Raw genomic sequence first — 13,998 nt, forward strand, 5'->3', positions numbered from 1 at the left:
GAGTCTGAATTAGCTGTTAACACTCAAGAAAGAGATCTTGAAATCATTGTGGATAGTTCTCTGAAAACATCTACTCAATGTGCAGCGGCAGTCAAAAAAAGCAAACAATGTTGGGAATCATTAAGAAAGGGATAGATAAGACAGAAAATATATTGCATCTGTATAAATCCATGGTACGTGCAAACCTGGAATACTCTGTGCAGATCTGGTCACCCCATCCCAAAAAAGACACATTGGAATTGGAAAAGGTACAGAGACGGGCAACTAACATGATTAGGGGTATGAAACAGGAGAAGAGATTAAAATGACTGGGAATTTTCAGCTTAGAAAATAGACGACTGGGGGGGATATGATAGAGGTCTATAAAATCTTGACTGGTGTGAAGAAAGTGAATAAGGAAATGTTATTTAATCCTTCACATAACACAAGAACTAGCAGTCACCCAATGACATTAATAGGCAGCAGGTTTTAAAAAAACAAAAGGAAGTACTTCACACAACATACAGTCAACCTGTGGAACACAGGGGATGCTGTGAAGACCAAAACTATAACAGGATTAAAAAAAGAACGATAAATTCCTGGAGAATGGGTCCATCTGTGGCTATTAGCCAGGATGGGGAGGGATGCAACACCATGCTCGGAGTGTCCCTAGCCTGTTTGCCAGAAGCTGGGAATGGGCAACAGGGGATGGATCGCTTGATGATTACCTGTTCTGTTAATTCCCTCTGAAGCATCTGGCCTTGACCACTGTCGGAAGACAGGATACTGGGCTATATGGACCATTGGTCTGACCCAGTATGACCATTCTTATGTAAAAATTAATTATAATAATAAAAATGTTTAGTACAGAAACTCCCCAACATAATGATCTCTCAAGATGGCAACGATGTGAGATGATAACCTTGGCAAATAATGGATTTTAAAAATCTTGGCCTACTAGGAAACATATTTATATAAAGTTTCCATTCCCAGTCACAAATCTAGCATTCTGGAGCAAAGTCACTAAGATATAGTCCAACAAACAAATATTTATTTAATGTGCCCCTCACTTTCCCCTCCACCGCACCCCACTCACCGGTGTTGTCCTTGGTCAGTGGAGACTCATCGTTCAGAGGTGCTTTCACATGAGTACACCTCCCAGGTGGAGGGGGCAAGAAGGCACCTTGCTCGTTCCTCCAGCTGCTCACTGTTCGCTCTGGCCACTGCTGTTCGTTGTGCCACCGTTCACTCCATCGCTCTGTTGCCAATGGCCCTGCACCGTCACCTTCTGCTGCTGCCTGCCACCGTGACCTCTGCGAGTTGGTCTCTTGAGGTTCCACCCAGCTCTCAGTGATTTCAGCTGAGCTCTCAGTGGGGGAACCTCACAGCTAGTGCAGTCTGGGCTGTGTCTTCCACAGAAACACTGTCCCACAGCAGGACTAAGCACTTAGACCTGATTATCAGTGATTTCAGCTGCAGTGGTCACTTAACAGAACGAAAGAGACTATGGAGCCTAATCAGCTCTGTCTTTAAACAGTGGAGAGGGACAGGTCCCCACCCTCTCTCTTGATGCCCTCAATCAGCACAGGCTAAGTACAGTTCTACTGCCCTTTACTCATACAGTAAGAACAACATTTCATCCCCTCTCCCCGCATTCAAGTGATTGTAACCTAACCCCAGCCAAAATCTATCACGTGGGCATCACAGCTCTGTTTGCTGGATACCTAGGTAGATTAGGTGTGAATGTAAATACAATCTGGTCCTGAAGCTTTCCCCCCAGCCCCTAGCTCATCACTAGCTGTCAGGGAGAGCTCATTTTGACTTTGCTTACAAATCATCATTTGAAATTATTAGGTTGGCCAACATCACCGAAATGAATGCACTGACATTGTCATAAAAAACAACAGCTGTATACGGAAGCTAGTCTATGGTCATACTTTTCAAATCTATTATACTTTTTCAGATACACTGTATATGCTTTTAAAGTGTGTATTAATGTTTCAATTTCAATTCAAATTTCCAAACAGTCACTAAATTGGCATGTAACTAGTTCACAAAAATGGGAGGGGGGGAATTCGGGGGAGGGTGTAGGAAAATCACTGCTCCCAGGACATACTTCTCAGGCAGGAAATGGAATGACAGCCTCAAAACATAGCAGGACTTTGGTGGTGGTTTGAATCTTTTTCCCTGTTCGCGTGTTTCCGAACAATGTGACAGTAGTATCTGGGACACAGAAGGAAGAGAAACTATTGCACTGCCAAACGACTAAGAGTCACTAATCATAGCAGTTGGGTTATCCCCTCATGGAAATACTGAAGCTGCCCTTGCTATTCTGTGATCCTCCAAGGTAGCTGAACAATCAGTAGGGGACTTTCTGTTAGGATAACTGGCCCTGTCTGGAGGAAGGTGAAAGGACCCAAACCTACTTAGCGTCCCCATCCAGGGAGCTTGAAGAAAGGAAGAAGTACTTCTTAACTTCCCCTTGTCTGACTGAAGTCCGAAGAACTATTCTCCTCTGTGGTCTCCCCAAACCATAAGGTCCACACAGGCTTTTCTACTACATCTTGCAAACCTTGATCCTAGGGAGCCCTTAACAGGTCAATGTAACAAACCGTATCTTCATGTCTAGAGTAGTAAATCTACAGTACCTTTATTTGAACGGTGTAAAACCAAAACAAAATGAAAAATGTTTAAGAGGACACAATCAGTAACCATTGGAACAGCTTACTGAGGCAAGTGGTCATTTGGAGTCTTTAAATTAAAATTAAAACTGCGTATCTTCCTAAAATAAACGAGGCCTCAACTCTCAGGGGTGACTGCGAACGGGTCGGGCGGGGTGGGGGGGTGAGAACACTCACTCTGCTCTTTGGGGTAGATGTGAGGGGGTCCCAACACTTTTTTGCTTGTAGACATGGAATCATGCTGTGTTAATGGTCGAGAACCATGGACCTAGTTCACAAAATACAACGTCCACATAAAAGAGAAGCTCCAGAACTAGAGCCTCAAGGTATTAGGACTGATAGTGTTCACTCATATAGAAGGGGGGAATAATTTCCTGCGGGAATCTCTGATCTGTGTTATGCAGGAGGTCAGACTAGATGATCATAGTTGTTCCTTCTGGCCTTAAAAAATAAATTAAAACACGTCTAGCTAGGAGTATCAGGATGCAATTCAGGCTGAATTGGGAAAAACCTTTTGACCATGAGACCGATCAGACTGTGGAATAAGTTCAAAGAATAGTGGTGGAAGAAGCTTGGAATATTCAGAATTAGACGAGCTAAAACACTGCAGAAAATAGAATAGGGAACAATCCTGTACTAGCCCCAAGAGACAGACTTTTGAAATGTTTTTTATTGGCTATCAAGAACATGAGCTGAGGAACAAGGGATCAGAAAGCACTTTGTTTTGAAGATCCAAGTTCAGCACAACAGAGAATAAATTCTAGAATAAAGTAAAGCGGTCTTACCATGCTCGACAGCACAGCTCCCCATTTTCCCATCACAACCTAAGGACGTATCTGGTAGAGCATGAACAAATTCTGTCTTTAGCCCATTAGGAAGTGGAGTTTCATGAACTGTAATCTCGCATGGCCCAGAGTTCATCTTTTCTGAAACTGATCCAGGGGTTCCTGCTGATGGTGCATTTTCCAAGTTGGCTGCCAACGTGGAAACAGTCCCATTTGCCTGCAAGTCCAAAAATTCAGTCTTCATAGGTAGGGTTTGAGCCATCAGTTTAGACTGTTTCACTGCATTGCCTTGCAGGTTGCTGATATTCTCCTTCAGCCGTGTAGTGTTTTCTGCTGTTTTCTCTGGTAGATTTTCCACTCGTGTCACTACAAAGATTTTATGGCCTCGCCCAGGACTGGAAACAGAAATTCTCCTCTCATTTTCTTGAGTGTTAGCATGTGCCTGAGCCCCTGGTATAGTCCCAATGCTTCCCCCTCCTTTGGGCTCACACTTTGTTTCTTCAGTCATGTTTGAAGGGGCACTTCTGTCCTCTGAGCTAAATGCATCCCTTGTCTTTTCAGGAGAAAGAAATGACTGGGGCACATTATCTACATGAACAGAATCATTTTGTTTCTGTGATTTACTGAGATCTTTAGTCTCTAACCCAGGGTCTACCTCATCATCTGTGTCAGAGTCTGAATATATCACCCCATCCTTGTCACTGTTTATTGCCTTGTCTGTATGCCTGTTCTCTTTGGACACCAAAGTCTCCCCCACTTCATTTCCTTCAGGTGTTGCTGCTGTGTCATCACCTTGGCTGTTTTCCACAGGTCCCTCCTCAATCGGCTCAGTGATGGTGATCTCTGGCATAGAGGCAGATTGCTGAAGTTTCTGTTCTTTCTCCTCTTTCTCTTTGGCCAGAATAAAGTTGCGCTTGCAACCATTTTGGATTTCAGCTAAAAGAGCCTTCTGGGTTTCAATAAAACTCTTCACCTGCAAGAGGGAGAGAAACACTGCTGAAACTGCAAATAGTCTGAGATACAGCATATAGCATATTTACAGCTCTCTCGGCACGACTCAATCTTGGTGCAGAAATCCGTTTCTGCATCAATTTTACGGGCTATCCAATTGCTTACGCACAGAATATGGGAACAGCGATAAAACTTTAACTCCACTTGGGTGGGTAAACCAACTAGTAAACTTCAGCAAACATCTATTGCAGTTATAAGAATAATCGGTCCATCTACTGTATTTGAATGTACTTGATTAAAAGCAAGGAGACTTTGTTAGCAAAGCCAATAGGTTTTGGCTTTAAAAGGTAGTAAAGCTTTCTCATTAAGTGACTACAAGAAATAGACTGTTTTGCTTTCCTGCCTTGATACAAGATGGAATGAGAAAATTACATATTTGTAATTGCTGTTCTCCAAGGAGGACTCCTTTTTAAATTGTAACACTGAGGCAGGGATGGTCTCTCACTGTGTTCAAGACCCAGTGTGATCGGACGACCCCCACTCATCCTGATTTGGGGTCTGATTTCAGTGCCATCGCAATGCAAATATTAAAAAAATAACAGGTCAAATCACTCCCATAGGTATAGAAAGGACTGACTCAACTCTATGGAATGACTGGTGGGCAAGTGATGTCATGGGTATCTTTAGAGAACAATTATTACCAGTAAGTAACTATCATTTTGCTAAAGATACAATGACAAACACCACACTGTAGGAAGCGTAGCCAAGGCTAACACATCTTAAAATAGCCAAAATTAACATTTTTTAAAGGTATAAAAAGGTATACATCGAGGTTTTGAAGGATATAGGTATACTGAGAGACTTCGCTAAGAAATTGGAAAGAAGATCATAAAGGTATTCCAAAAACGGAGTAAAAAATAATAAAAGATCAGAGTCTGGATGCCCCAGCTCAGAAAAATTCTAACAGATCAAATTTTGATTCCTATCTAGAGGCCTAATCATGTTCTATGGCCTGCACTATACAGGAGGTCAGACTAGAGGATCACAACGGTCCCTTAGAATCTATGAATCAAAACAGTGGTGTTTGTTGAATGCATACAAAGAATTCCCCTGTGGCTGCCTTGAAAATTTCCTGGATGGGAACAGATCAAGTCTGCTGAAGCAGACTTGTGCCACACACAACGAGCCTCAATATGACCTTACAGTGAGAGAGAGTCTAGCAGCCATTTAAATACATGGCTTTCTCAGAGAGCAGAAACTACAGAGTAGGCATTAAGTGAGAAAAAGCTTGGTGGATTGTCTGAGTAGATAAGAATCCAAAGGACCTTTTTACAGCTTGTGAAGAGGAGAATCCCCTGGACAGGTACACTGATATGGAAAAACATTAGCAGAATGATTGACTGATTAACTCCATTACCATGATATGACCCACTGGAGGGTGTGCAGTCACCAGAGTCTACAGCAAGCTCATTTACTGTCAATGCCACCAGGAAAATGACTCTGCATATTGGAAGCCTGAGCTGAAAGGCATCAAGTGCTCAAAAGGAGCTGTCAACAGCTTAGTTAGGACCCCATTAATACGCCATGACATATTATGTGACATGACATTGGGAGCTTTCCAATGGGAGGTTTCAAAGTAACAAGCCCCTGATGAATGTGACAAAGGACAGGCCTACCTTCAACATGTTGCTGTGGCAGATGAGAGAGCCAGGCACAATGACCCTGGGGAGCACAATGACCAAAAAAAGACACCGAGAAGTTTATCTCTCTGCTAGACCCAGCATTAGAACACTGAGTTTGGGGGGTTCCTGCTTTGGTTGTTTATAGGAATGGGCTTGGCTATGGTGGGAAGCTTTAGAGAGGGAATGAATATTCTCTGAGACGTAATGTCAGTCTAGAACCACACAAAGTTCATAGGCACAAAAAATGCAGTGCAACTTACAGACTCCTTTTTCGGTTCCCTGTCTAAGTCCAGCCTGAGCAGAGAATGATTGACCTTCAGTGCCAAGGACAATGCCATCAGACCCCCCGTTTTAATCTCATTCTCCCGCAGGTCTAGTCGAAGGAGTCTTGGACTCTCTGCAATGAATTCTGCTACTGCCACAGCACCTGCAGGGGAATAAAGACCTCCAATGATGAACCATGACAATGGAAAAGAAAAAGAAACTGGCTCACAACATGCTCCCCATAAACAACAGAGAAAGGTTCTTACGTGTGTACTTTAGACCAGTGCTTCTCAAGCTCTCTGATGTGGGGGACTGGCATTTTTTTTTTCTCCAATGTGCCCACAGACCAGCAGCCGATGGCTCGCGGACTGGCACCAGTCCGCAGACCGCCACTTTGAGTAGCACTGCTTTAAGGCTCAGTGAGATGGGGCCCATTTCTCATTACAGAATTTTGTCCAGATTCTTGCTATTGTAACAATCTGCTCTACAAAAATCTAAGTATTAACTCTATTTGTTTTCAATGAATTGAAAATACAACATCCTGGTCACCCATAAATAAAAGACCCCAAGGCACTTTCTGCCAAGTAAAGGTGTTAGCACTGATGCTCTGGCTGTATTTCAATTTTATAATGCCATTTTGCCTTCACATTCCACCAATTGCTACAGTTTAAAGATGACAGGTTTCAGAGTAGCAGCCGTGTTAGTCTGTATCCGCAAAAAGAAAAGGAGGACTTGTGACACCTTAGAGGCTAACAAATTTATTTGAGCATAAGCTTTCGTGAGCTACAGCATGCATCTGATGAAGTGAGCGGTAGTTCACGAAAGCTTATGCTCAAATAAATTTGTTAGTCTCTACGGTGCCACAAGTCCTCCTTTTCTTTCTGCAGTTTGAAGATGGTATTCTTCACTTCCTGTCATAAACCCAGGTGTTCTTTTATGCATTGTTAAGCAGATGTTTTCTAAACCAAAAGTACCTGACTTTCAGAGGGGACTCAAGTGTTTCCTGTATATACAGTTTATACAGAGTGGGATCTTTTAAGATGAAAGAAACTATAAATCTAACATAGCAACTGACAATTTTCATATTCCCATCGAAGTACAGTTTGGAAAACTCATTCATACATACATACCAGTAAGTTACTACACGGATTCCAAAACATCTAGATGCTTCATAAGCAAATAGATTGTCGGCTCTCTGTGGAAGAGACCATGTCTTCTAAGACTTTAAGAAGAGGTTACTCACCCTGTGCAATAACACTGGTTCTTTGAGATGTATCCCCCCTGCGGGTGCTCCACTCTTGGTGTGCATGTGCCCTTGATCAGAGATTTTCCTTAGCAGTGTCCGTTTGGCCTGCACATGCACCACTGGTATCCTCGTGCCCTTCACCAAGGCTATGTTATTCTGTATGGGTCAGTTCCTTCTGCACCCCCATGTCTCAGAAGCAACTCCAAAGCAGAGAAAAAGAGGGTGGGTCGTGGAGCACTTATAGGGACACACATCTCAAAGAACCACAACTACTGTACAGGGTGAGTAATCACTTCTTTTTTGAGTAGTGTCCCTATGGGTGTTCCAGTCTTGGTGACTTCCAAGCAGTAGCCCCAGTAGGAGGAGGGGGCTTCAGAATGGAGTCCATCACAGAAGAGAGATCTGCATTGCCAACTGCAGCATCAGACCTGGAGGCATCCACCAAGGCACAGTGTCTAAAGAAAGTATGTACCGAAGACCATCTAGCGGGTCTGTAGATTTCTGGAATGGGAACATTTTTAAGGAGAGCTATAGATATAGACTGTGATCTGGTCGAGTGTGCCAAAATGCTGGTGGGGGGTGGAATGTCAACAGCCTGGTAGCAAACTATAAAACACTTGGAAATACATTCCGAGAGTCTCTGGGTAGAAATGGTGGAACCCTTAGATTTGTCTGCAATCAAAAGAAATAGTCTACTGGATTTACAGAATGGTTTAGTTCTATCCAGACAGATGGATAACGCCCTCTTGACATCTAGAGTGTGGAGAATAGTCTTCTGGTTGGAAGCATGCAGTTTTGGGAAGAAATCCGGCAGGTATATGGTCTGATTCAGGTGAAATTCAAAAGTTACTTTCGGGAGAAACCTGGGATGCAGCCATAAGGACACCGTATCCTTGTGAAATGCTGTAAAAGGGGGATCTGCCATTAAAACCCCAACCTCTCCGACTCTGCGGGTGGAGGTAATCGCCACTAGGAAGGCTGTTTTCTTGATTAATTCAAGAGGGACCAGGTGGCCATTAGTTCAAATGAGGGCTTCGTGAGGCTTTTGAGAATCAAATTCAGGTCCAAAACAGACGTAGGAACCTTTACTTATGGGAGCAGATTCCCTAAGCCTTTCACAAATCTCGTGGTTGTGGGGTGAGCAAACGAAGAAAAACCTTCTATAGTAGTATAAAAGGCTGTTAGGGCAGCCAGGTGAACTTTGATGCAATTGAGGGACAATTTCTTAAGCTGCAACAGGTACTCCAGAATGAGAGGAACTGGGGCAGATTCAGAAGCAGTACTGTGGAGTTCACACCAGTGGCCAAATCATGTCCAGTTCTGGAGGTAAGTTCTGGTGGAAATTTTTCTACTATTTAATAGCACATGTTGTACCTCCGCAGATCAAGAGGGATCTAGCCCCGAGAACCATTCAGGGACCATGACTTGAGGCAAAGAATGACCAAGCTGGGATGTGTCAGGGGTCTGGCATCCTGAGAGAGGAATTAAGAGACAGTTGAAAGATCTATCAGAGAATAGAGAACATGGTGAAACAGTAAGGGAAAGCCCTTCTCTCGACCACGTCAGGACTATCAGAATGACTCTGGCATTGTTCTGCTTGATCTTATCACCTTGAGAATGAGAGGCATCAGAGGGAAGGCATAAAACAGTTGTGGTTAGATGTTTGGCTGCACGTGTGTTTTCCCTGTGTGCTGCCCCAGCTCTGTGCAGACAGACAGCACAGCAGACCTTGAGTGAACCGTCCAATGACCACAAGATTTGTTAAGGTACGAAGGCACCAGGCCAGGTTTATTGTCGATAAAGCACAGTAATAGCACCTTGCAGACTTTACGAAGATACTAAGACATGTATGCCTGTGACAATGGACGCAGCTTAGTGAAGGACTAAGGACTTTCCATTCCCCCCTTGGCTGGACAAAGATACTCCCTCTGAGATGCATTTTTATACCCTGATACAAACAAGTTAGTACTGCCTCTGACATACTCACTGCCCTCTGACGTGGCTAGTTATTACCTTGTACATATTGGTTCGATCAAAATATTTTTATTACGTAGAGTTATCCTTATCTTTTAGGAAGGGTCAGGGTGTTCCTGTTATCCTTGGGGAATGTTTTTGTACCATCCTTGATATTGGGGCGTTCTGGTACCACTTGATATTGAGATGTGTTTGCGTAAGTACTCTGTGCTTAGCACTTCTTAGGAACGTGTATTTCTGCAATATCAGCCCTGTTCTTGCCAGATTCTGTGAGCAGGTTCTGCCTCACACCAGGCCTTTGACACAAGGGCTTATGTCTCAGGCGCTCTTCCTACTACAACAGTCTGTCCATCCAATGCAGGAGGAAGGTGTCCCCCAGTGAACTGCAACCTAAACACCCCGCCCCACACGCACACATCTTGGACAAAATCGGTAGCATTTTTTGTTTGTGGGTGTGGCAAAAAGGTCTACTTCTGGAAAACCACCAAGTCTGAAAGATTCACAGTAGAACCCGAGAATCAAACTCCCACGTGTATTCTTGGGGAAACACCTGCAGAGTGTGTTGTCCGTGGTATTTGGTATGCTGGGCAGATACATTACTGATATCCTTATGTGATGCTTTATGCACCAATTCCACAACTTTATTGTTTTGGCACAATCTTGCCCCTCCTTGCCAACTGATTCATGCAGGCCACATGGTCTGTCCTGACTTTGATGGATCTGTGTCTGATGAGAGGGAGGAGATGAAGACAGGCATTTCTGACCATTCTGAACTCCAGGAGATTGATATGAAGGGTTGTCTCTTGTGGTCAGACCATCTGTTTTATTGGAATCAAAAGGTTTATTTGTGAGTTGTTTTAATAGTCCCCCTTATTTGCCATCTCAATATTTGGTGTGAAGAAGCTATCACCACCTCTCCTGTAGAATCCCTCAGGTGCTGCTTAGCCATCCTGCAGGAGGAAAGAACTCTAGAAATTCCATGGGAGAGGACAGTGGTTGATGTGGAGGGAAGGGGGGAACAGTGAGGTTAAAAGGGATGCAAGAGAGTCCAAAGAAAAATCCAAAAAAATCTGAGGCCTCCAATAAGGACTAATTAAGGTAATCTGAAGGCACCAATTCTAGTTACATAACTTTAGCGAAGAGCATCACTGAAGGTGAGCAGTGCTAATACCCCATCTGACTGACTAAGGTACAGAGAAACAAAACCATTTATTGGTGGGGCACTAGGACACAAGACATTCCCCAAGAAGTCGAGAAGCTTCACCTAATAAAAGTCGTAAAGTACAGAAAATTAAGGCGATTCAGTGAAGGAGGGTAAATGGAAGTCAGGACCTCATAGGTCCCAGGCTCATACTCATTCCCTTCAGCCAACACAGAGCTTCCCCAACCAGGAAGCTCTTGCAGCCCTTTTGCCAGATTCCTTTCCAAAACATTTCTTTGGCTCAAAGAACTGCTGGCGGGGCTGCAGCAGTTTAAAGAACTAGGAATCCCACTACGCAATCCATAAGTTCGAGATGATAATCTCATGCAGCGCTACTCAAAGTGGTGGTCCGCAGACCGGTGTAGGTCCGCGAGCCATCGGCTGCCGGTCTGCGCGCACGTTGGAAAAAAAAAATTGCCGGTCCCCCACATCGGATAGCTTGAGAAGCACTGGTCTCACGCATCCAGTGTTAACGTCATATTTTTAAATTAAGGGACCTTCAGACTGTATGTGGTAGAGAAAACATACAGATTAATATTCGTTAGTGTTATTAGCAAAACAAGCACTACACCTCAAGGATGATATACCCGCCAAATTTCTAGGTCAAAGGAATTCAGGAAATTTTGTTCTATCCTCCCAACTAAAAACACATCATCATAATTTTTTTTTCCCCCACAGTTGAAATACTGTATTTTCCCCACACTCTCCTAGCTTACACATGACTGGAAGGACTTCGGTCAAATTTCCAAAAATTCACCAAGATTCACAGACCAATTCAAAAGAGTTAGGAAAGTTTTGAGCACTTGAAACCAAGGGATTATATATAATGGAAATTGCTTTGCAATCATAAAAGGGACTAGCAAAGACAAAACATTGCATTTGGGTACACAGAATGCCTGAAAAAGTCCACTCCAATGCAAAGAAAGTTTTTTTCTGATTGTTTTCTCCCCCCCATAAAGCTTCAGGTCCTAGCTTGGTCGAAAGACTCTATGGTGAATGGGCAAGGCCGGCGCTAAGTTTTTTGCAGCCCCAAGCAAAAAATTTGCCACCCCCAAGTTCTGAGAGCGCAACTGCCCAAGCAAAAAAAAAAAAAAAAAAAGTCCATGGGTGCTGAGGGAATTGGCTGATGTGATTGCAGAGACATTGGCCATTATCTTTGAAAATTCATGGAGATTGGGGAAGATCCCGGATGATTGGAAAAAGGCAAATATAGTGCCCATCTTTAAAAAAGGGAAGAAGGAAAATCCGGGGAACTACAGATCGGTCAGCCTCACCTCAGTCCCTGGAAAAATCCTGGAGCAGTTCCTCAAAGAATTCATTTTGAAGCACTTGGAGGAGAGGAAGGTGATCAGGAACAGTCAACATGGATTCACCATGGGCAAGTCATGCCTAAAAACCTGATTGCCTTCTATGATGAGATAACTGGCTCCGTGGATATGGAGAAAGTGGTGGACATGATACATCTTGACTTTAGCAAAGCTTTTGATACGGTCTCCCACAGTATTCTTGCCAGCAAGTTAAAGAAGTATGGGCTGGATGAATGGACTATAAGGTGGATAGAAAGCTGGCTAGATCGTCGGGCTCAACGGGTAGTGATCAGTGGCTCAATGTTTAGCTGGCAGCTGGTATCAAGCGGAGTACCCCAGGAGTCGGTCCTGGGGCCGGTTTTGTTCAACATCTTCACTAATGTTCTGGATGACTGGATGGATTGCACCTTCAGTAAGTTCGTGGCTGACACTAAGCTGTGGGGAGAAGTAGATAGGCTGGAGGGTAGGGATAAGGTCCAGAGTGACCTAGACGAATTGGAGGATTGGGCCAAAAGGAATCTGATGAGGTTCAACAAGGACAAGTGCAGAGCCCTGCACTTAGGATGGAAGAATCCCATGCACTGCTACGGGCTGGGGATCAACTGGCTAAGCAGCAATTCTGCAAAAAAGGATCTGGGGATTACAGTGGACGAGAAGCTGGATATGTGTCAGCCACGTGCCCTTGTTGCCAAGAAGGCTAACGGCATATTGGACTGCATTAGTAGGAGCAATGCCAGCAGATCGAGGGAAGTGATTATTCCACTCTATTCGGCACTGGTGAGGCCACATCTGGAGTACTGCGTCCAGTTTAGGTCCCCTCACTACAGAAGGGATGTGGGCAAATTGGAGAGAGTCCAGCGGAGGGCAACAAAAATGATTAGGGGGCTGGGCCACATGACTTATGAGGAGAGGCTGAGGGAACTGAGCTTATTTAGTCTGCGGAAGAGAAGAGTGAGGGGGGATTTGATAGCAGCCTTCAACTACCTGAAGGGGGGTTTCAAAGAGGATGGAGTTCAGTGATGGCAGATGACAGAACAAGAAGCAATGGTCTCAAATTGCAGTGGGGGAGGTCTAGGTTGGATATTAGGAAAAATTATTGGAGGGTGGTGAAGCACTGGAATGGGTTACCTAGGGAAGTGATGGAATCTCCATCCTTAGAGGTTTTTAAGGCCTGGCTTGACAAAGCCCTGGCTGGGATGATTTAGTTGGGGTTGGTCCTGCTTTGAGCAGGGGGTTAGACTAGATGACCTCCTGAGGTCTCTTCCAACCCTAATCTTCTATGATTCTATGATATCACAAGAGCCAAGAGTGACATTATTCCTGTAATTGTCATTATCAACGGCATTCTCAGTAATGACAAAAAGGTTGGGGGCTTCAATGATTGATCATCCTGAAAGTAACGATCCCTCAAAATACAGAAAGTCTGTTTTACCCTCGCATGTTAGTTTAGTAGAAGCCAAGCCTAATCGGAGCACAGAGCGGTTTCCAATGAGTCCATTCTTCAGATTACGAACACCTTCATTCCCAATGGGATTGTGACCAAGGTTCAGGGTCTCCAAACTCTGCATATGAGGCTGTGGACACAAACAGAAAAATAAGGTGAAAGAGATACGTTACAACAGAATGTCAGTGCAAAAAAGTAATGACCCTCACTCACATCAACACCTAGCAACCACAGCTAAATAACGGACTCTCTTAGGCCCTTCCAAGTTCAAAATGGGAATTTCTTAGGGAGGCCCTATATTCCCGAGCATACAGAATACCACTGATTTCAAGGGCTGCTAGTTTTACAGACATTACTGTTTTGTCCATGCTTTTTATTTTTCAATCCCCACAGAGCAAAGGAGGCCTTGGTTACTGAGCTTGTGAAATTGACATTGGCCTGGTAGCGCACACATGTGCCTTGGCAACCAATCCATTCCTTCAGC

At 44.0% G+C, this 13,998-nt stretch overlaps 1 protein-coding gene across 1 annotated transcript in view; it reads right to left on the minus strand.

Moving 5' to 3' along the window:
* Nucleotides 1-13,998, minus strand: part of PPP1R37 (protein phosphatase 1 regulatory subunit 37) — a 157,671-nt gene that overhangs the window by 20,435 nt on the left and 123,238 nt on the right. The window contains exons 9-11 of the mRNA XM_074937342.1: nt 13,503-13,644; nt 6,339-6,505; nt 3,446-4,418 (exon numbers count right to left, since the gene is read on the minus strand). Of these exons, the coding sequence (XP_074793443.1) occupies nt 3,446-4,418; nt 6,339-6,505; nt 13,503-13,644 (1,282 nt within the window). The remainder of the gene's footprint in view (nt 1-3,445; nt 4,419-6,338; nt 6,506-13,502; nt 13,645-13,998) is intronic.

The sequence above is a fragment of the Natator depressus genome, chromosome 23 (genome assembly GCF_965152275.1).
Source record: "Natator depressus isolate rNatDep1 chromosome 23, rNatDep2.hap1, whole genome shotgun sequence".
NCBI lineage: Eukaryota > Metazoa > Chordata > Testudines > Cheloniidae > Natator > Natator depressus.